Raw genomic sequence first — 24,292 nt, forward strand, 5'->3', positions numbered from 1 at the left:
ACCAGGCTTTGTCCCCAGAGCTCGGGCCCTCCTTTTGTGGCACCCCTCTGCTCCCACACACCCTGGCTGAAAGTAGGAGCCTGGGGATCCCTGGGTGGTGCAGCGGTTTGGCGCCTGCCTTTGGCCCAGGGCGCAATCCTGGAGACCCAGGATCGAATCCCACAGCGGGCTCCCGGTGCATGGAGCCTGCTTCTCCCTCTGCCTATGTCTCTGCCTCTCTCTCTGTGTGTGACTATCATAAATAAATAAAAATTTAAAAAAAATGAAAGTAGGAGCCTGTTCTGTTTGTAAATGTGAACTCCTGTTGCCAGAGACCCATCTCAGCACTTCCGCCCGACATCTCTCAGGGGTTAGGGATCCAGCGAGTATTTGCCCAGAGAAGAATCCTGGCCCTGGGATGCGAACTTCCATCAGAAACTGGAGGGGCGAGATGGCACACGTTCACTGCTCGTAGTGTGGTTAACAGACAGCAGCAGCAGCTGGGTGTGTATGAGAAGCGCAGATCCCAACCCCAGACTGAGTGGGACTCACACTGGAACAGGATCCCCAGTTGAAACACGCATCTGCCGTGCGGGACACGGCACAGCGGGGCCGCTTGAGCCGTGGAGGAGAGTTGCACACCTCAGCGGTTGTTCCCTGCTGTTGGGCAGGGACCCCTTGCTTGATGCCTTATCTGCCCCTCTGGTCTGTGTGAAGCACAGAAGGTGCATGGCACGTGCTGGAGGGAATCCAAACTCTGGTCACCCTAGAGAACTTCCAGGGAGGGGACCTGGAAGGGCTTTCATTTGCTGGGCTTCCTGTCCAACGGCCCTCAGAAGAGGAATGAATTGTAACCACAGTCATACAGAAAATTCAGTTAGAATTAAGATCACAATAAAAGAGACCTCAGCACGTGGTGTCTCACCTCTGACTGTATGTACTTGGCACAGGAAAGGGAAGTTTCCGTGAACACGGCCCAGGGCTCTGCTCATCTGGCTGCACGGGACCCTGATGACACCGGCCGCTCCAGCCAAGCTTCTGTATGAAGAGCTGGTCCGCGCACGTTTCCCAGAACTAGCCGGTGAGTTAGTTTCAAAATAGAAGCTCCTTCTCCCTCAAAATGGTGGGGAGACAGTGAGCAGAACAATACTGTCCATTAACAGCAACAGCCCAGTTTGGGGAGACCTACTGCTCCTGAAGAATATGCAGCTCCTGGGGAGGTATTATCAGTGGATGCTCCTCCAGGGAGGATTATCAGTAGATGCTCCTCTGGGGAGGATTATCAGTAGATGCTCCTCTGGGGAGGATTATCAGTAGATGCTCCTCTGGGCAGGGATTATCAGTAGATGCTCCTGGGGGAGGGATTATCAGTAGATGCTCCTGGGGGAGGGATTATCAGTAGATGCTCCTCTGGGGTTATCAGTAGATGCTCTGCAGGGATTATCAGTAGATACTCCTCTGGGGAGGGATTATCAGTAGATGCTGATCCCGGGTGAGCCTCCGTGTTCTCAGCATCACTCTCCTATTGGGCGTTTGACAAAGTGGAGGAGCATTTCTGTTGCTGTGTATTCGAGGAAGGGTTGTGTGGGGCGTGGGGAAGCAGAGAGCGCAGGAATCTCAAGGTTCTAGGAGAGTTTCCACAACTAAGCGCAGTCCTGCAGGTCCTGCTCACAATGCCGTTTGCCCCGCTGGGGAAACCTGCCAGTCAGTGTATTCAAAAGCAGGATCTCTAGGTGAAGAGAAAAGAGCAGACAGGCTTTTACTCCGGCAACTTGGGTTTCTGCTAAGAACTGCTTGCCAAGGACTGCATCACCAGGGAAGGCGCTTTCAAGACCTATCGATAGATTAGGGCTGGGGAACGCTCCTGTAAGGATGGCCATTCAAGCAGAGTGTAGGCACATCTGCCGTTGCCTGAATCACACTCCGCAAGACTCAGTGTCAGGCGTGGTAGGTACAGGGATGACGTCTCCTCCCACGACCTTGTCCTCGAGCACCGGGATTGTTCCCTCAACTTTAAATTTCCTGGTTTCTAGAAAAGAGTAAGAATTCTCAGGGGAGACTAAGTGGCAGCCCCCCGAAGTGGTGCAGGATGTGCTTGAGCGAAGACCGTGGGCCTGGGCCTCAACGCCGGCGCTAGCCTCACTGGGCCGGTGCTCTACTTTACGAACTAGAAAATGGTCTACGTCGAAGGGTTGTTGTGGGATTACATGAGTCATAGTACCTGGCACGTAGCAAGCGCTTAATAAATGTTACCTATTAATAATAAATGTTATCCTATTTTTTCCAGAAAAGATCTTGTCAATTCAAAAACGAAACGGACTCGAGGTCCAAGAAATGTGCAGTTTCATAAACACATAAAGAAATTGTATTTGGGGATCCCTGGGTGGCGCAGCGGTTTGGCGCCTGCCTTTGGCCCAGGGCGCGATCCTGGAGACCCGGGATCGAATCCCACGTCGGGCTCCCGGTGCATGGAGCCTGCTTCTCCCTCTGCCTATGTCTCTGCCTCTCTCTCTTTCTCTGTGACTATCATAAATAAATAAAAATTAAAAAAAAATCTTAAAAAAAATTGTATTTGATTTTCCACTCTGCACTTTTAAAATTCAGTTCATTAATGCCGTAAAATTCCAGTAGTAGTGTGGACTCCCAACTATGAAGATGGTGATGACGGAAGCTCTACCAGATGGAAAGACGGTATTAGTATTTGCCAATTACTGAAATGGAAGGCCAATTTTTTTTTTGACTTACAGCCAATGGTATGATTTTTGCATTTCTGCCATTTTTTTATAAGTTTTTTTAAATTTATTTTTTTAAAATTTATGATAGTCAGAGAGAGAGAGAGAGGCAGAGACATAGGCAGAGGGAGAAGCAGGCTCCATGCACCGGGAGCCCGACGTGGGATTCGATTCCGGGTCTCCAGGATCACGCCCTGGGCCAAAGTCAGGCGCCAAACTGCTGTGCCACCCAGGGATCCCTGCATTTCTGCCATTTGATGCAACATATGTGATAGCATAATCTAGGTTTTACACTGTTTGGTTTTTTTTTTTTTAAATGATGGTAGGAGCAGCATCCTAGGATATGAAAAAACCAAGGGATTTAGAATACATAGACATGGTTTTACTCATGGTTTTGCCACTTATTAACTGTGAGCCTTTGGGCATACTAATATTCAAGCTCTCAGATCTTCAATTTCCTTACAGAGGAGTGTCTCTCCCACAAGAGCGGAGATGAAGGTTGAGTGCCTGGGAAATGCCTACTCTTATGCCCAGAGCCCAGACTATTGAAATCATCCACTGTTCATTATTTCCCTCCAGTGAGAGAACTACCTTTGGAAATGTATAGTTACTCTTGGCTTTAAATAACACCTATAAGTAGTATATTGCTTAGACAAGACCAGAAGTGTATACCAATGTTGTTTCTTTTTAGTCTCTTGGTTATGTAATTACAGGTGATTTTTATTTTCTTTGTACTTTTTGCTACTTTCCAGGGTTTTTTTTTTTTTTTTTACAATCAGCATGCAGTATGTTTATAATCTGAGAAAGTTGTGAAATAAACATGATATCAAGTATCAGTGTATATCAGTTTCTGTGCACCTATTCATTATAATTTAAGGCTCTCCATTCTCAAATTCTGACTCTAATTCTATAAGGCCAGAGATAAAAGTCTTGAGCAATAGGAGTCCAGTTATTCTATTATAAATTTAGTTTTACATCTCTGTCTCATGCTCATTGTAAATGGCCCCCTTACTTTTATGAATGTTTAAAATAAGTAGTATATTTACACGAGTCCAAAAAGTTTTTAGAGGGATGCCCGGGTGGCCCAGCGGTTGAGTGCCTGCCCTCGGCCCAGGGTGGGATCCTGGGGTCCCAGGATCGAGTCCCACATCAGGCTCCCTGTGTAGGGCCTGCTTCTCCCTCTGTCTGTGTCTCTGCCTCTCTTTCTGTGTCTCTCGTGAATAAAGAAATAGAATCTTAAAAAAAAGAAAACGTTTTTAAGAAAAGTATTCAGTGAAAAGTCTAGTCCCCATCTGTTTTTCAATATGAATATGCTGGTTTCCACTGACCATGCTAACTTACTCCCTCTTCTAAAATCTGGGTAACCTCTTTATGCAGAAGCAAACAAATAGAATACATACTCTTCCTGTAGGAGTGTTTTAACTGTGGAGTTTAACTTAGGTTAACACTATTTGGTTCTGCCTTGGACAATATACTTAAAGCTTAAAAAGATGCTTATGATACTCTTAATTACAATATTCATAATATGCCCTTTCGTTTGTCCATATAGTTATGGCTTAGATACTGAAAACCACTCCCAGTTGTCACCTAGGTTCCTCAAAAAGCAGAGCCTGAGATTAAAGTCTATGAATAGCTCTTTTTTTAGGGGTACAAATCCAAGAAGCAAGAGTGAGTTGAGGAAGCAGGGAGAGCCCAGACCAGGGTAAAATACCAAACTGGCAACCATTTGGTATTAAGCATAACTGATTATATGACTTTCAGGGTACTCTGTTCTGACAGATGCAATGGACACTTCAGGGCAGTTCATACAGGGAAGAAAGGAAGGACTGATCTGTTACCACAACTGGGTTGTTAATTCTGGGCTGCGTAGGAGTAGATGCCAAGTGGAGCCTACAGTCTCCTGTGCGTCTCACAGAGTGCACGGCGCAGTCATAAAGAGTGTGGCTGTGGATGCGTAGCACAAGAAGTGCTGTTGGTTTGTGTTTGTTGAAACCGATGAGGAGCTGTTTGCCACAGTGGTAGCTGGGCAATTCAGAATAAGGATCTAATACGCTAATTCTCTCATTCTTTACTTCAGAAAAGCCTTAGTGTGCACTCCAGAAAATGGGATGTCTATCTCACATTTATTCTCTGTTCTATTACAACAGAACGCAGTAAGAAAAACTATTTCCTATAATAAAGTTAGAGCATAGATCATGTTCAAAGTCAGAGGCTTCTAATTAAGTCCATCCAGTTCTGCTAAAGATATGAAAATTGAGGCTCCGGATAAATCCTTTAGAATTTGTTTTTATGTAACCCAGAGTACTGGGTGAGATAGGAGGGGAAGGTAGATGTCACTGTTTCACAGATGGGATCCTATTATTCACGAAATTAAATGTCTGGCCCAAGATAACCCAGTCAGCTAGCAATAAAACCATGAGAAGCCTGGTCCTGCTTTCCTCAGTCACTTTTACCCAGATGGCTTCCTCCTATTGGCCAGCCTCTGAAAAGTCTCTGCCAGGCCCAGAAGGTTTGCTGAGTTGCCCAGTGCTATACCCACCCCCATTTAACATTAATATTATTCATATGTCTCACCAATTCTCATTTTTAACAGTCTTAGGAAAATGAAAACTAATATTAATATATTAATAATAATCACAAAGACTTTGTGATACAGTATCATTATTACTCTTTATTTTTAAAATAAAAATACCTTAATTAAATCTGTTTAAAATAATTTTTTTAGTAAACTTCTCAAAATTTACCTAATAACACTGGAAATGATTTAGCCTTTTGGAAGTAACATTGAGAAAACAGGATTTATACACTTTTATGGTATAATCAGGGACAGGCTGAACTTATTAAACAAATTAAGTCGCTTTTTAAAAAAGTTTTACTTAATTGCTTAAATTAAAAAAACATTAAAATAAGCCTACATATAGTTACAAAGGATGGTATGACTTGAAAGAGTCTCTTGTAATTTTGAAAAGATGAACATGATGCATCCATGGTGTTCTAAGAATATGAAATTTTAAAAGCTAGAGACTTCAAATCCTTGGTAAAACCAGAAGAATTAAAAGATCTCAATGTGCATATTCATTTTAGTCAACCACTTTTATGGAGTGAATGCTTGTGAGAGACTGGGTGTGAGTTGACCTGGTTCCGAGGGACCGAGAAGCTGAGGTACTACTTTCAGGATGAATCGTCCGGGGATATTTTGCTGCAGCAGCTTGAGGAATGGTTTGCTGAAAAAGTTAAAAGTCTACTTTAACAATCCCGTAAGATTACACACATTAAGTGCCATTTCATTATATATAATTTAACCAAACAAACATTTGTTAAGCATCCAGTAGACAGAGGCAGTAAGCTAGGGAGGCAGCCATTAGAACAATTAAGCTGTGGTCCTTAATCCGTTAAGTTAGACTCGTGCTCAATACTCAGTATAGAGCTACCTTGCAGAGGGTCACATAAGGAGCCGTGGGAGTCACTCCACAGAGAGGATTCCAGGGGAATCCTGAAATGTCCAGAGAGGCCAAGTACAGAAAGGGACTTTATAGTGTCTGGAAGAAGGGTCAGCCCAAGCCCTCCCTCCATTCTGGTCAGTTTTCTCCTCCCTGTATCTGTGAACACACGGGGTTCAACCTCAGGGAACAAGGGGGAAAGCTCTGAGGAATCCTGCCTCGTCCTTGCTTCAAAAAAGAGCACGTGTCTCCTACCTACCTCAGCCTGGCTCACCTGGGAGCTGACTAAACCTTTTATGATCATAAGCGAAGGTATTTCCAGCAGCCTGGTGCTCCTCAGCATGGATTACAACCTTCTATACAAATAACTGGATGCTGGGGACACACACTGAGAGGAGGATACCCATGCCACGTCAGAGCTCTGGGGAACATCTGGGACGTGAGCATCGAAGCCTCAGTCGGTACAACCGACTTCACCTACACATGTAATACGTGCAAGTACAGGTTTTCTAAGTACACGTTACATGCATACACACGCATGAGATGTACCAGTACAAGGATTCCCTATACTCTGGGGCTACAGCTTCCAGTAGGCAGCAGTGGAACTCATTATCCAGTCTGCAGGCCACGGCACTGAGTGGTGCAGGCACATTCCTAGTAGAGTCTTCCACTTAGAAGAGTCCTCTTTAAAGTACTTGAAGTAAAATTATATATATCTGACTACAACATTCACTATGTATTTTAAAAAAAAACCTTTTCTTAAAAGAATAATGAATGAAAACTTTTTTTTAAAACTTTTTTAATTTTTATTTATTTATGATAGTCACAGAGAGAGAGAGAGAGAGAGAGAGAGAGTCAGAGACATAGGCAGAGGGAGAAGCAGGCTCCACGCACAGGGAGCCCCGGCATGGGATTCGATCCCGGGTCTCCAGGATCACGCCCTGGGCCAAAGGCAGGCGCTAGACCGCTGCGCCACCCAGGGTTCCCTGAATGAAAACTCTTAAAGCTGTTTGTGACATTCCGCTTTAAGAGTTCCTCCTTAAAGAAACAGAAAAATAATTTCCTGACTTTAATGTATTTTACAGAACTGTTTCACTGTACGTAAGTAACTGGATAAGCATTACAGGTGGGGAGATCTTCCAACTAGTAAGAAACTAGTTGCCAACCACCTAATCCGACCCTGTTCAGACAGCGATTTCTCCTTGGGGACCTGGGCTACAGGAAATGGAGAAACAGATTCACCCTACCACTGCTTTCATGATCTACAAAAATATGGCCGAGAATGAGGGAGCACAGGGAACAATTATCCAGCAGATGGGGCTAACGTGTCAGAAATCCATGGTTTGTTAGGAACAGCTGTTTCCAGTAGTTACAGCTCCCGATTCTGGGGATAGAGGGAGAGTACAGAGGACTGCTCTAGCTGTCTGTCATACAGTCCCACTTAGGGAATAACGGAAGCAGTTGACGGCTGTCTTGTTCACAACCAGTTGCTGGAGAAGTGTTATAGACAATCAGCAAAGGGCAGCTGGGGAGGGAAGCCTCAGAGGAGTTGTCTTTTATTTCTTTTTTTTTCCTCGTAGAATACAAATCCCTATCATTAGTACAAAAACAAAAGGCTGTCTAAATTAAAAGTAAGCATATATGTATGGTCTCTTTATGCCTTCATTATCTTACAAATGGATAGTCCCTTCTCTATACACATATGTGCTGACAAAAATAGAAATTAGTTCATTTCTTATTTCTGATAACTAATTTCACATATTCAAACATATGTCGAGAAGTCACCTAAGGACTTCAGAGTCTCTGCAACCTCTGAAGGCTGATACTCCTCCACCCTCCATATCCCCCATCTGGACTTGGTGCCTCTGTGTCTGTCTTCCACTTTCCTCTCCTGTGGCCATTCTTTACCTGAGGCTAAGTTTAAACAATCTCTCCAGCTTCTCTTAATCATCTAGCAACCATCTAGTGCCCAGAAAGAAAAGGATGCAAAATCATTTCACATATATTTTTGCTAATATTTTGACACAGTAAGTAGACAGGAATGTTGTCTAACATTGAAAATTTATGTACGGAGCATTCTCTTTTAAAATCAATTCTTGTTTCTCTTTAAGGATGTGATCTTATAACTTTCAAAAAAAAAACGTTTTGAGAAAATTGTTGATTCATATGCATTGTTAAGAAATAATACAGCAGTATCCCATGTACCTTACTCTAGTAATTTTCAAGTTCAATATGCTTATGATGTTACAATTTATAAAATACCTTTTAAAAAATATATATCTCATTCAATTTTTACATTATCTCATTTAATCCTGAATCAAGAAAATAACTGTAGGAGCGAAGTACTCTTAACATTCCCATTTTTACGCAAGAGGAAATAGAAACTCAAATCTTTTACTTGATTTGTATATAATCACAAAGGCAGTAAATAGCAAAACTGAGGCACTAACTCAGGCTTTTTTATTTTTGCCTAAATTCCAGGCATTTTCTCTTATTTCACATGAATTAATTACAACCTGAATTTCCTTTTTTCCAAACTACAAATATGCTGACAGTTGTACTGAAAAAAGGGGAAGACTTAAAAAGAGCAAAAATTAAAGACTATAAAACTATAGGGAAGTGTTTCTTGTAATTAAATACCCGCTACATGAGTAGCAGATAACGAGTAAACAGTTTTTGTCTCTTTAAATTAACGAGAAATCATGTATAGGTTTCTTTTGGTCACCAACATAGTGGATTACTTTTTGGGTTGATAATTTTTACACTGTTGAGAAGAAATGTTTCTGAAATCAATTTCCTAAAAGAGCAAAGGTAGATTTAGAGCAGGTTTGGCAAAGCAGAAGTTTTATAAAGATGATCATAGTAAAGACAGAATAAGAATCATCATAAATTTTCATCTTCTCAACATGTAATTTGTTTATTAGTCTATGAACTGAGGAAAAAGATTTTTTGACAAACGTCATCAAATATGTACTTACCACTGTGACTGGATGATGTTTCTCCACAACAACTGAGCTCATGGGAGGAGAAACTCCCATTATAGCTAAGCCGCTGCTAATTCTGTTTTTTGAGGCAAAATCACATCTCCCTGTGATCCGGGCTGTAATTGTTCTTCCAGCTTTCTGTTGTGCAGATGTTACAACTCTGGGCACATACTAAAAAACCAAAGAAATAACCAGCTGGTAGAAAATCCATGGCAAAACATATAGTACTGTTGCTTCTGTAACTTATGAGGAAAATACACAGGCATTAAAAACTAATTGTAGGGACACCTGGGTGGCTCAGTGGTTGGGCGTCTGCCTTTGGCCCAGGGCGTGATCCCGGGGTCCCGGGATCAAGTCCTGAATCGGGACTCGTCCCTGTGGGGCACCTACTTCTCCCTCTGCCTCTCTCTCTCTCTGTGTCTCTCATGAATAAATACATAATATCTTTAAAAATAAAAATTAATTGTATATTTAATCAACTTTAACACGGAAAAAAATAAATGAGACAAAAAGCCAAACAAAGAACCAAGCACCCCAAAACACCCCCTTAATCTTGGGTGTACCCACCATACTATAGACTTAAAAAACTCTTTATTTTGAAATAAATACAGATTCATAGTAAGTTGCAAAGATAATACGGAGAGGTCCTTTGTATTCCTCACCTGGTTTCCTGCCATGATTACATCTTACCTAAGTACAGAATTATGATGTCAAAGCCATCATGTGTACAATGCCTTGGTTAACAGATCTATGTCATTTGAACACATCTACATTCCTGTAACGATCACTGTAATCAAGACACGGAACTATTCTAGCACCACAAAGGTCCCCCTCTTGTGACCCTTTAGAATCATATCCATTTCCCTTCCTCAACTGCCCCTAACCATGGCAACCATTATTCTGTTTTATAAACGCTTTTGATCCTTATGTATAATTAATATTATACACATGCTTTTCATTAGACATATGCTTGTGTGCTCTTTTTTCCTATTGCTTTGTTAAATTTTTTTTTTTTAAGATTTTATTTATTCATGAGAGACACAGAGAGAGAGGCAGAGATGCAGGCAGAGGGAGAAGCAGGCTCCATGCAGGGAGCCCGGCGTGGGACTTGATCCCGGGTCTCCAGGATCACACCCCAGGCTGAAGGCGGCCGCTGATCAGGGCATCCGGGCTGCCCGTTAATATATTTTCTCATGAATACAGAGACCTGCTATAATTTTTAATGAGAGGTTTTAATACCAACAAAGTACAGTTTATCTAACTCAGTTATTTTCCTATTATAGGAAACAAATTTTTGTAAATGAAGATTCCTTTTCTTTTGAGAGCTATTTCTGTAGAATATTTCACAAAAATGAGATGACCGTATCAAAAGGTAATGTCAGCTTTTACAGCTTTCGTTACTGCTGGATAATATTCCAGAAAGGTTCTATCAGGAATAACATATATTTGATTTAATTTGTGGTTTCTTATTAATGTTTCATACTTATAGTTCATTTTGTCAACTATCCATTTTCTTTAATTACTTGCCAGGAATAGGTATTGCTCTCAAAAATGTTCAATGGCTCCTAATGAATGTTTAAGGGCTCCTGATACAGATACTCATCTCATAGTATTTTTCCTATTTCGTTTTATTTATTTTTCATGCACATAAATTTAAAAAATCATCGCTAATTTTGTCATTAATTTCTTCCATAATTGAATCAACCAGCCTGCTTTGGACAGCTGGGATAATTATACTCTTCTAACGTTTATTTATTTGGGTTTAATTTATTAAAACATTTACAATTTCAGTGTGAATTATGAATCTAATTTTCCCTCTAACCATAATTTTTCCAAAAGCATTATGAAATAGTGATCTTTGTCCATCTGAGGTATCATTGAGTTCTTTACATATCTGCATCTAGCTACAGATAGTCATCAGCTATATACTGAAGGATGATGATAATGGGTTCCATAAGAAATGTCTCTGGGAAAATTAAAATGATAGAATATTGATGTGTTGGGAGGACGCTAGGAAAACAGCGCTCAGTGAGGTTTTGTAAATCCTTAGAGAGTTTGAATTTGAGACTTAATTATAGTTGCACAGAAAATCAAGCAGAGACAAAAATAAAGGAATCAATTCCAAGAAAAAAAAAAAGTTGTACCAGAAAGGAAATGTAGGCATAGTATACATTTGTAACTTAGCTATATTTACATACCATAAATTTAACTTAATGCAAAGATGGAATATCTGTATCTAAATATGTAAAGTGGAGGAGCACCTGGGTGGCTCAATCGGTTAAATGTCTGACTCTTGATTTTGTCCCTGGTCATGATCTCAGGGTCACGAGATGGATCGCCATGTAGGGTTTTGTGCTGACCGTGGGCCTGCTTAAGATTATCTCTCTCCCTCTCCTCCTGCGTGAGCTCTCTCACACACACACACACACACACACACACACACACACACACACACAGACACACACACACACACAGTGGATGGGGGAGGGGAAGGAATCAGGTGGTATCAAAAGGCCAAATTCTTTCATCCATAACAGGAAACAGATAATGTCTGAAATTGATGCATGTGGAAATAATGATATGAGCATATTTAGGGAAAAAAGGTAAATAGAAAAAACAGCTAATAGAATTTAAGGAAAGGGATTTGGAGGACTGTTTCTCACTATAATACTTGTAGAAATTATTTGGCTATTTAAACTACATTTTTATGGATCTTATGAATTTAAGGAACCAAAATGCAGATCCTAAGATATTTACAAATATATATTTGTAGACTGAATTCATGCTTCTGACCTTTGGGAAACTTTATTCTATTTCTTATTAAATATAAAGTATAAAAAAGGATTTTATAAACTGCCGAAGAGCCTTAAAAAACATTTTAAAATGTAAAATATAAAATTAATTGCTGGTAAGAGTATTTTTATGAAAAATTAAAAACTGAAGTACAATTGAGCTGGTAACCTTATTTCTGCCCAGTCACATTTGAGGGGTATAAACACTCCCAACCATAACAGCTGTTCTTACTTGGAGGATGAAGGAGTGAAAGAAAAACTAAGTTAGTTTTGACTAGGAGACGTGTGGAATAAGAAAATTTAGAGTAGCTGGGAAAATGCTCATGGCTGAAACCTTCACTCAGCCAGTTGAGAATTGCTTTAAAATGCCTTCAGGGGATCCCTGGGTGGTGCAGTGGTTTGGCGCCTGCCTTTGGCCCAGGGCGCGATCTTGGAGACCCGGGATTGAATCCCACGTAGGGCTCCCTGCATGGAGCCTGCTTCTCCCTCTGCCTGTGTCTCTGCCTCTCTCTCTCTCTCTCTCTGTGACTATCATAAATAAATAAAATCTTAAAAAATAAAATAAAATGCCTTCAGTAAGGGGCGCCTGGGTGGTCAGTTAAGCTTGTCTTTGGCTCCGGTCAAGATCCCAAGGTTCTGGGACGCAGCTCCACACGGGGGCTCTCCACTCAGTGGGGAGTCTGCTTCTCCCTCTACCTCTGCCCCTCCTCTCCCGCTCAGCTCTCTCATTCTGTCTCAAATAAATAAAATATTTTTTAAAATAAAATAAAATGCCTTCAGTAAGATGAAAATACATACTCCAGTAAATGAAAAAAAAAAAAGACTTTAAAAAGAAACCTTGGGATCCCTGGGTGGCGCAGCGGTTTGGCGCCTGCCTTTGGCCCGGGGCGCGATCCTGGAGACCCGGGATCGAATCCCATATCGGGCTCCCGGTGCATGGAGCCTGCTTCTCACTCTGCCTGTGTCTCTGCCTCTCTCTCTCTCTCTCTCTGTGACTATCATAAAATAAAAATAAAATAAAATAAAATAAAAAGAAACCTTTATATATTTCTCTGAATTAAATAGTTGTCTTAAATTGACTTGCATGTTTATCAAGTCCTCTTTTGGTTTTCAAATGGCATATTCTATCATCAGATTGCATTGCAAGTTTTGTTAGATTCTTGCTTTACTTGACAAAGACTGAAATGGGAAATTAGAGAAAAATAATCCACTGAGTGTAGCTTATATAAGAGAAGGCTTAATTACAACCTGTAAACCCATACTCAATTTGGCTCCACATTAAAAAGTAGCAAATTAATACACACTTTTGAGAATAAAATAATGTGTAAGATATATATAATTTTTTAAAATTTCCTGCTTTACCTGACTTTTTAACTGACTTTTTGACTAAATGACCACTTACTGGTCCCAGTCATGTTGAATCTCATTAAATTTATCAGCTTTATTGACTTGGAAAAAATGCTATAAAAACGGAAATTCTAGCTTTTTATACCCTATCAATAAAAACAACAAAATCAAAAGGATTCAGAAAGAAAAGGGAAACGACATATTTTTAAAACTCAGTATTTGTATCTTAATATTTGACAGAGACAAAACCTGATTATTGGTTAAGAAACAGGGCACTGTGACCAAACGGTCAAAAGTCTGAATACCAGTTCTATTACTTCTTATATCCACAGGCAAGTTACTCACTCCCTCTCTCTAAACCTCAGTTTCCATTTATAAAATGAGGAAAGCTGTCCAGGTGCCTAATGATACCCTCTCACTTTCCATTCAGATGAACAGGAAAGTTAAGAGGGAATCTTTACTGAAGAGCTTAAAAATCCAACTCTCAATTGTTGAAGTGTCAAAAGAATAAAGTGTCACCTATTGTCCAACCTTGTGAACTGCAATGTATTTGCTTGTATAACTGCCTGATGTTTTCTTTGAAGAGTGCTTTCCTACCATGAAATTCTGGTATTTTATTTAACAGAGTGAGGGTATCTGCAGAAAGGAAAGAATTTTACAGGTGAAATTTTACAGGGGTTATTTTACTAGGATTATCTTATACTCCTTTCTCCAGTTGTTTCCCAGGCTCTGCGGCTTATTCTCTGTACACACCTCCTACTAAGTCTGGAAAAAGTTTTTTGAACGTTCATAGGAAGACTCTGTGATTAAAATGAAAAGAAAGATAAGCAGGCCTAGCTCAGAGATCTCTCCTTTCCCACTTCCAACACTCATGGTTTCACATTAGGTAACTTATCCAACTAATGTACTTGTTTTTAAAAAGAACCATAATAACAAAAGTAGGAAACAAGACACATTTGAGGTGAATCTGAATCTGAGTTCTGTAATTATATACAGAAGGAAGAACACCAGCATTACACTGACAGAGTGATTTGCTTCTGATTTTCTTCTCCCACTAACTGTAAAGGCTGTATTCATGTAACAAAAATTGAATGTGTATCTATTAATGAAGAAGGAAGGCTGGAAGGGCTCTCTATACAATATTTTATTTTTCAGGTTTCAAAGACTTCAAAATTATCTCAGATGATCAAATTGTTTCAAGAAATAACAAGTAGAGGGGATCCCTGGGTGGCTCAGCAGTTTAGCACCTGCCTTCGGCCCAGGGCATGATCCTGGAGACCCGGGATTGGGTCCCACATCGGGCTCCCTGCACGGAGCCTGCTTCTCTCTCTGCCTGTATCTCTGCCTCTCTCTCCCTCCCTGTGTATCTCATGAATGAATGGATGAAATCTTAAAAAAAAAAAAAAAGAAAAAGAAAAAGAACAAGTAGGTGTTAAGCATATTCATGCATTCTGTTCTTCTGTGGATGTTCAGGTTTATATATAAATGTACAGATGTACAAATGGTGTAGTCATATTTGAAGGGAATTCTGAAAAATCTAAGTCTATGTATTTTATCTGAATATGCAACAAAAGACAAACCAGAAATTTAAACAAATACTCACTGTGTTTACTTAAATGAGATCATCTGTATAGGATCACACTTGAAAATGTGTAATCATGAAAAATAAACACAGTTGAACATATGCAGAGTTGAATTTTAGTGTCTTATTTCAAAGTCAAAACTCCCTCACATACTCAAATTTCCCTTAACAGCTTTATTTTTTTAACCTCTTTGAATCAAGAGCAAAAATGATAAACAGTAGATCTCAACATATTTCTCCCTGAAGTTAGTAGCTTTCAAAAGGCAGAAATTCACGTGAGCTGGAACACCCAGGATGACCAGTTGTCTGGCTGACTCAGTGCCTTCCTTCGCTGCAGAGAGTGGTCTGGGGCAGTGGCAACTGGTGACGGTCAGCCAGGGAAGCCGTAAGACACAGAACCCATTCCGCCATCCTCTGTCCTCTCAGTGGTTGGGGTTGGGGAGGAGAGGGACACAAGCAAATCCCAATCCTCTCAGGAGCTTTATAAAACTACACGTGCCTTTGTGCCTAAGCCAAGCCAGAGCAGGGAAGGTTACAGTGTTGTTAAAAAACAGCCCTGCAGAAGTGAGCCCGGTAGGTAAGTTTGGACTGAATCCTTACTCCCTTTGCTTGAGAACCACGGTTTGAAGAATACAGGATTAACAAGAAGCCCAGGAGTCAGAACCCTGACATGCTTTGTCTATAACTCTTCTAAATTAGCTTGATGAATTCCCCTTCAGGCAAGTTCTCACACAGATACTCCATCCCCATTCAATCATTCTAGCTCTACATACTTCTCTTGAAAGTAGCTCAGTGACTAGGAAAAACTACTCCCATCTTTATTCTAATGTTTTTCCAAATGAAAACCTAACCAAATCAAGATGGAGTAATTACAGAGTTGTGTTAATGATAGATCTGCATCCAGGAAAAGGGAAAGTTGTAATTGAATACAAAATGTACAAAAGAGCCATTGATCTTCTAAGCCCTTGAAAATACCCACTAGGGTTCCCTTAAAAATAAAAAAGTCCATCATCAACTCTTTCTCAAATTTATTTTTCCTGAATAGTTCTTGAAAAATGGGAAATGAGAAAGTTATTTCTGTTTAATTATCACTACTATATTTGAACTTTCAAATATTATTTTCATTTTAAATTGTTTTAGCCACTTCACATATTAAATATTTTCTGTAGGTTGGTCTAAATATCATTAAGACTTTTCCTCCATGAGAAAATATATTCTAAGTTAAAAATACCCAATATACAAGCAAGGTTTGAGCCCCTTTCCCCACGAGAGCACCTGTATTAACTGTACTAACCATTTCTTCTGGTGCAGCAGTAGCTGTAGGTCCAGCGCCAAGAGCTGCAGAAACGGGAGGGTGAGTAGAGGAAGCGGAAGCAGGCCCAGCAGAAGAGATGGAAGCAGCAGAGGGAAAAGCAGCAGTGCTGGCTGCTCCCATGGCTGCTGGTGGTGGGGACGGTGGCAGTGCAACCACTGAGGGCATCGGAGGGGCCAGAGGATCCAAATGAGCAGAATGTTCTTTTCCTTGAATGCCAGGGCCATACTCTTCCTTTTTATTATTTGTGAAGTCTATCCCTACAAATTACAAATTCATCAAAATTCTTCCAAGCTAAGGTTAGTCTTATGTCCCCCAACAATGAAACTACATAATAGCTAAAATTTGGTTCTAAAGAAAATGTAGAAACTTGTCACGTACTGCATACAATGTTTAGCTAATATAGTTTGTCATTATTAACTGATTAACGTCCACATTAACTATTAGAAACTTCAGACCATTTCCTTCAACATGTGAACACTAATGAAGAACTGCTTGTATGTAAAAGATAAAAATAAGTATCTATTCAGCTAGGATGTCAGCTGAGTAAACTGTATTATCAAAAAAGTCATTATAATAATTTGGTCACATTAAGTCTAAGGATTTATGTTTTTTTAACATCATTTCATACAACTGTCCTGATCGGGGATCCCTGGGTGGCGCAGCGGTTTGGCGCCTGCCTTTGGCACAGGGCGCGATCCTGGAGACCCGGGATCGAGTCCCACGTCGGGCTCCCGATGCATGGAGCCTGCTTCTCCCTCTGCCTGTGTCTCTGCCTCTCTGTCTCTGTGACTATCATAAATTAAAATAAAAATAAAAAAAAAATAAAAATAAAAAACTGTCCTGATCGATGGTCTGGTATTTAGATCTGTAGAATTCTTTTCTGCTATCACTATACCCTCTCATTTCCATCTAATGCTCCTATTCAAACAAAATCAATGTATTTTAAACTTGATTTTTCAGCAAACCATAATAAATCAGTATGTAACCCTAAAATTTTTACCTTTAACACTGTAAAATATAAAGCACAAAGTAAGGTATATTTGCATACTTAATTGACTTCAGTGACACACTATATATTAACCTTCTCTCAAAACTGAACCTTACCCTTAGATCAGAGTGAGTAACATCGGCTTCCAGATGCTGGAGCAAAGGGTTTCTTCAAATTTTAGATTTGAAGAATTTAGATTTGAAGATTTGAATTTAGATTTGAATTCTAAAACCCCCAGTTTTAGAATTTGGTTAAAATTCCCACTTAAGACTATACCTATGTGGCACCTGACACCAGGGTGAGGGTTTGGAGATTCAGTCACTGAAACGTTTCAGAATGTCTGAACAGAGGGTGTTATGCAGCCCTACATTCAAATGGTCTCTTCCCATTGGAAATTTGGGCTTCTGTGTAAGTCCTTCTCTCAGGCTACCTTTACATAAAACAGAGTAATAGTACCTCATTAACAAAGTTTAATGAGGGACTATAATGCATAGATCCTTTGAAATCCTTTGATGAGAGGGACTAATTCAATATAAAGCAGTGTTGACAATTAAAAGACCATTTATTGGAGAAATCAAGCACTTCTTTGGGTATTAGCAGGATAAACTAGTCTGCTCTGAGATTCTAAGTTTCTAACCTGCAAGTGGACCACACACCATGGTTGCTTCAGACAAAAGTTCCTTGCCTTAACGGCTACCATACACAACACACACAATTTAAATAATAATGTTTGAAGATGTTTTAAAATGAAGGTACAACAACCACAGAAGTTATTCACTGGATTGGAATGTTAATGGTGTTACAAAATGAAACCGACTCATTGATAACTGTGAGTCTCAAATACGATTTAATATGAGGATATACTGTAAAAAATGATTATGTATTTACATAAAATCGGCTGACTTAATATCATTACTATCATCTTACATATCAAAGTATTTTTTTGTCTTTTAAAGAGCTTCCGATTATATTTCACTGCATTTCCACAAGAACCCTCTGTGAAGCAGGTAGGAAAGATTTACATTGTCTTCTTTGTTCAGAGAAGAAAACTAAAACCCAATAAGGAAAATAGACCTTGGTGCACATTACTGGCAAAGATTCTAGCCATGTGCTAATAATCTAAGTCCTGCTGAAGAAACACCCACATAAACAGATCCCAGCTAATACATGGACTTCTCTTCTTAAAATAAATTAATTTTAGTTGAGGCCTCTCTTAAATTGGAAACAAGCAATTTTTAAAATGGGAAGACATGACTAGATAAATCTTTAATAAACAAAATAGCCCAAGGCACTTGGCAAATTAATTAATTAATTAGTACTTGAAGGCATTGAAATTATTAGTTGAAAGAGCCTTAAAATGTTTTACATTCAAAACATCATTTTAACATTGAGCCTAAACACTTAAGAATTGAGAGTTTACTTGATCAAATCTAAGATACTATAAGTAAGCAAAATGGAGTGACTTTTCATGGCAGAATTGAATTGGAGAGGATACCATCAAGTAAGAACTGTACCTGGATAAGACAGTCACTGCAGAAAATTAGTACCACAGACCATAATAATCACTGAAATCTCCTCAAATCCTTTTTGAAAGTAGGCAGAGAACCTTAAATAAAATACTAACCTGTATCACCTCTGTTTTGAAATATAGTCATGGCTTCGAGATTTAATGCACACACTCCCCTCATGAAGGCTTTCTTCATGGAATCTTCAAAATGCTCTTTTTCATGCTGCATTCTTTGGATCTCAGCTTTTGCATTTTCCAAAGCTCCAGATAACTAAATAAGGAGAATTTTTTAAAAGAAAAAGATATGGGACACAAGGAAGGATGTTAATTATTAAAAAAATAGACTTACCCTGTGATGTTATTATTTTTTTTAATAAAAGGCAGGTTGTGTTTTTATTTAGAGTCACAAGCAGTTAACTGACTCAAAATGACTCCAAACACAATGAAAGCATTCTACTTCACTCCATTCTGAGTCCTAGGATGGCCCCAACTAACAGGCATGCTGCTTGGAGCCCATTCACAAGTTTAGTTTCTCAGTGAGGGCAATCTGTGACTATGTGATTGGCCAAGTAGCTATTGAGCATGGTCTCAACATCACTGGGGATTATCTTGTGTACTTGGTTAACCAGACTCATCAAGCAGCAGCATGAGATATTGTCAGTGGATGCCTTTCCCGACACCACATCCTCTGTATACTGCAATGCTGTGCTTAGGACATCCTAGATGTGAACTGATGCCTGTCCTACCTGCTGCAAATTGCTTGACAGTCTGTACCCTTGGTTGGGGCTAAAACAGGTCTTCAGGATCAGGTCAACTCCAATGTGTTCAGTGTCATAATATGCATATTCCACTGTCAGAGGTGTGAACATCACCTCCATGGTACTCCCAGGGACACCAATTCAAGTGCTGACGTAGGCCTTGGTGCTCATGTGGCCATTCTGGAGGCTCCTGTCCACAGTGAGGTGAATAGGACAGGGACTTCCCTGCCATAGTACCCCTGGATCAGCACAGGGTACTCTATAATGTCATGGCCTGTCAGGTACCGGCACAGGATGAGTTCTTCTGGAGAGACTATAATTCATATATACTCTCAGCGAATTTAATGTCAACAGATACCTCATCTTTTGACTCCTTGTGAGGCACTGAAAAGCAGCTGTTAGTGATTTCCACTGAATGCTTGTCAGCGGTTCTCAGCAGGGTCCTAATAACGGGCAGCACCCTCGTTGCATGGTGGCTGTCCATGATGGAAGCCAAAATGGCCCGAGTGCAGCCAGACCACACAGCTGCAGGGGGAAGGGGTAGGCGAGGGGCAAAGATGCCTGGGAGAGCAGGAGTGGGGCCTAGACCAGAGTCACGGTCCTAGCAGTTTTGCCATGGGGTCTACAGATGAGGCTGGAGCCAGCACTGGAGTTGGAACCAGCGCCAGAGCGGGAGCTGAGGCCAGGGCTGGAGCTGGAGTGGTGGCAGGAGTATTTGCTGGTGCTGCTGGTGTGGCCATCTTGTCAAGCTGTGAAGTTATTTTTATGTGACATACTAAAAACACTTTACCTCTTCTGCTCTGTATCTGTTTATTTTAAAAGGTGCATTTATTTCTACTGTCTCCATCAACAAACCGTTTTCATTCCTCACCATAAAATCAAGGTTCAGACAAGGGGAATTTCATACCAGTCCCACCAAAGGTTGCTGATGTGTTTTAATTATACAAACAGACATGTCATTTCTTAACACAAAACTTTTTTTTTTAATTTTTATTTATTTATGATAGTCACACACACACACACAGAGAGAGAGAGAGAGAGAGAGAGAGAGAGAGAGAGAGAGAGGCAGAGACACAGGCAGAGGGAGAAGCAGGCTCCATGCACCGGGAACCCGACATGGGATTCGATCCCGGGTCTCCAGGATCGCGCCCTGGGCCAAAGGCAGGCGCTAAACCGCTGCGCTACCCAGGGATCCCAACATAAAACTTTTATAGAGAATATTAAAATACCGATCTCATCTCTTCAGAAAAAAAATACCTAAGTGCACTATTAACATAATTTTTCTTCCTTTTTTAAAAAACTGTTATCCATAGAATTCAAAGTGCAGAGGGACATCAAGCACAACACCCATAGACCAAATTAGAAGAGACTGCATTTCTTTTGCATGTCATTTTGAATTGCAAAAATTTGTATAGTAAATCTTATTTTTAGCATTAAGAACTTAGTTCTATAATGGAAAAAGGTTTTTCTTTTAATATTTGACTTCAAGAGACCTACTGCATTCTTCACTATGGTTTTTATTTCATTTTGGGTCTCAAATATTTTCCCTTGGAAACAATGTTTATTAATAAAAGTCAATGGGAAAATAATTTTAATTTATATGCAACTGCTTTATATCAACCTTATCAGAACATAATTTACTTAAATTAACATAAGGATAAACATTTTTGTTTCGGGTCTTTACTTACAGCTCAATAAAAGTCAAATGAAGCAGGAAAGGAAAGCATGCTTTCTTAGAAACATAGGATTCTATAGGTGATTTACATTTCCAAGGGAAATGGATATGCTAGAGATCCAACAGAAGTATGGAGTTCAGAGAATTATGTCTGTGGATCCAACTTACTAGCGTTCTTTGCTAGGAAGTCTTGTTTGAATCTATAGGGCATTAAATGGAACTGGAGAAATGGGTTACTGTGCTGAACTATAAACTAACGGGTTTTTATCTTTTTAATTTTTATTAAAAGAAAGTGAAAGTATGAGAAAAAGTTTACCACAGCAACTCTGGTTTCATAATCATTGGAAAGCTGGACACAAACTTCTTCCGCTCTTGCCTGACAAGCTCTTTCCACCACATCTTTCCACTGCTTCTGTACTATGGATCGCCAGCCCTTCCAGACTTTCTTCAGTAAAGTTCTCTGGAAGTACTGGTCAGCCAGTTTACCTTCGTAGACCTAAATGAAAGTAATACGCAACCTCAAAAACACAGTGGACTGGTAAATATATTGGCAGTGACGTTAAAAACCATAATGTAACACTGCTAAGCAGTGTACATATGTTATCATCTAATCCTGTGTAATCACATTATTCTCATCTGCAGACAGGAGGACAGGCTTAGAGAGGTTAAATAACCTGCCCAGGTCACACAAGTAGAAATGGAAAAGCCAGCCTTGTCTCACTTCAGAATCCAAGCTCTCATCCTTATATCATCCTATATGCCACCAATCAAGTTAGGAGTAAAAAAACAAAACAAAAACAAATGAAGGAAAACTAGTAACTTGCCCATTGGGGGTAGGAATGAATAGCACCTTTTACTTGAAGGCAGGTCTAGGCGAACAACAGAGAATGGCTGCAAGGCAGAGACGGTGGTGGCTGTGGCTTCAGGTGGCCACCACTAGAAGAAAGGCTAATTTAATTTACACACTTTGCCATCATATATAGCACCAAATAGATCCAAATAGAAACCTATGCCAGTCTTCTTTTATCAATGAACTTAAAGTCTTTGGAAAAAGTAGTTCCAATTTCAATTTTCTTAAATTTAAAAAGCTATTCAAAAAACTGATGGCAGCCGCAACTATTTCAATATTTAAACATAATATATTCTCATCATTTCACTTGGTAAATAACTTTCAAAATATGGCATGCTCATTTAAGTAATTCTTTTCAATATAATTAGCATAAATTAATCTACTGGGATTAATAAAAAAAGAAAGAAAGCACTAGAAAGTATCCTTCAAAGAGAAATCCTATTCCATGATAGTAGTAGCCTTTTCCTTAAGTATTAATCTCTTAGAAGTAAACCCACAGAGCTCACTCCATGGCTCACATGAGCATCAAATAAAACACACACACACACACACACACATCCATTCTGTACACTCTTGAGTCTCCATACTTTGTATTCTTGTTGGATATACATGGATTCTCACTTTTCCACTTCTGATACAGTAATTTATTCTTCTTAGTTCATATTTGCTCTGCTACACTGATTTAGCTCTGATTTAATTAAAATAAGATGTTCAAGTGTAAATTATAAACAAACTAAAGATAATTTTTAAAAAGCTATACAGATATGGCTTTTTTGGTTCTCTGAGGCAAATCTACAATAGACATTTACACAATTTTATAATATATCAATATAGTACTTCCTCTTTATGAAAAGGATATATTCAGGCATTTCTGAATTAGCAACAAATAAGAAGTATATATGTTAAAGATTGTAAATTCTTTCTCCACATCTGACATTAAATTTGTTGAAGGGGTTCCATGACAAGGGAATCTGTAAGTCAGGTATGATCGTTACTAACTTTATTAAGTAGGAAACCATATAAATCAGTCTATAAAATATGAGGGGTTTTTTCCCCCCAAACTATACCAAAATCAAATTCCCTTGAAATAAGAGCAATATTAAATTATAAATTCATTTTGATTTATTAGAAAACAAATCTCCCTTTGACTTTAATGAGAGCGCTAAAATGTGATCCTAAACTCTTTTGAGTTCAGAAGTCTAATATCTATCAGTTATCATTTTGTTTTTATACTTACATCCTGTCTGGATTTAACATGGCCAATTCGCCAGTGGAAGAATGTTCTCATCAACTCTATCCTTTCCTTTTGTTTGCCTATGGCATGCGACAAGCTAGAAATCACCTGAAAACAGCAATTAACCCAATTATTGCGATGTTATAATAACAGTAATTGGTAAAGTAACTTGCTTATATATCAAAAAATGCCCTAGAGAATTCCTATATGTCACTAGTCTATTCATCCAGTTAACCTCATTATTATCTGTAAAAAGACCAAAAAACTTGACCACATGAATGTACTATGTATCAATGAATGAAGGGGAACAAAAGAGAACAGTAAGAGAAATCTTCATTATGTGTATCACGGTAATCCTCAAAAAGTTCACATATATGAAAATTAATATGGTCATTGACATTTAATTCAAGAAAGATAACTACACATTTGAATATTTTGCTACATATACAGAAAGTCTTTGTTCACTAGGCTTGAGGGTAGGACCAGGTTTTAAACATCTTTCTGGTCTCTAAATACCTTTGGTACCTTGGATTAGAAGTTGTTCAATAACTGTTTAAGGATTTTCTGGAGTCAACAAACTCATTAAAGCAAACAATAGTTATCCTATAATGTACTTTCTCAGGTCTTCTTGTTCTTTAAAAAAAAAAAAAAATCTACAAAGGTGTTTAAATCCTAAGATGGTATTTTCCCTTAAAAAGAACTGAATAACTAAAACACATATTTTAAATTGGCCACCTTAAAGCAAAATTTAGTAAATTGGGTATATTTATTTTACTTTTTTTCTTTTTAAGATTTTTAAATTTATTTATTCATGAGAGACACAGGCAGAGAGAGAAGCAGGCTCCCTGCAGGGAGCCCAATGTGGAACTTGATCCTGGAACCCTGGGACCACACCCAGAGGCTGACACCCAACCGCTGAGCCACCCAGGCATCCCTATTCTGGCTTTTCTTTAAATTATTGTCAAAAGTGGAAAAGGGCACACATTCTAAGACATTAGTAATATTCTATTTCTCGAGCTCTATGGTAGCACACAGCTGTTCATCTTATCCATTTTCAAAAATTAGACACATGTACACTCTTTTGTGTGTGATACTTTGAAATTAAAAAA

The 24,292-nt window shown here is 39.3% G+C and overlaps 1 protein-coding gene and 1 pseudogene across 4 annotated transcripts in view; both read right to left on the minus strand.

The window, feature by feature from the left end:
- Nucleotides 1–5,383: 5,383 nt before the first annotated feature.
- The window catches only part of POC5 (POC5 centriolar protein), a 36,157-nt gene continuing 17,248 nt past the window's right edge, over nt 5,384–24,292 (minus strand). For 3 of the 4 annotated variants that reach the window (XM_055342238.1, XM_055342237.1, XM_055342240.1), the window contains 6 exons: nt 23,187–23,291; nt 21,416–21,595; nt 18,784–18,937; nt 16,151–16,428; nt 9,130–9,306; nt 5,384–5,935 (listed from right to left, as the gene is read on the minus strand). In XM_055342238.1, coding sequence (XP_055198213.1) covers nt 5,792–5,935; nt 9,130–9,306; nt 16,151–16,428; nt 18,784–18,937; nt 21,416–21,595; nt 23,187–23,291 — 1,038 coding nt within the window. In that variant the 3' untranslated portion in view covers nt 5,384–5,791. The remainder of the gene's footprint in view (nt 5,936–9,129; nt 9,307–16,150; nt 16,429–18,783; nt 18,938–21,415; nt 21,596–23,186; nt 23,292–24,292) is intronic. The other variant, XM_055342239.1, reaches the window with a different exon arrangement.
- LOC129521037 (eukaryotic translation initiation factor 3 subunit F-like) lies at nt 18,957–21,405 on the minus strand (annotated as a pseudogene).

This window comes from Nyctereutes procyonoides, unplaced genomic scaffold (assembly GCF_905146905.1).
Source record: "Nyctereutes procyonoides isolate TBG_1078 unplaced genomic scaffold, NYPRO_anot_genome, whole genome shotgun sequence".
NCBI lineage: Eukaryota > Metazoa > Chordata > Mammalia > Carnivora > Canidae > Nyctereutes > Nyctereutes procyonoides.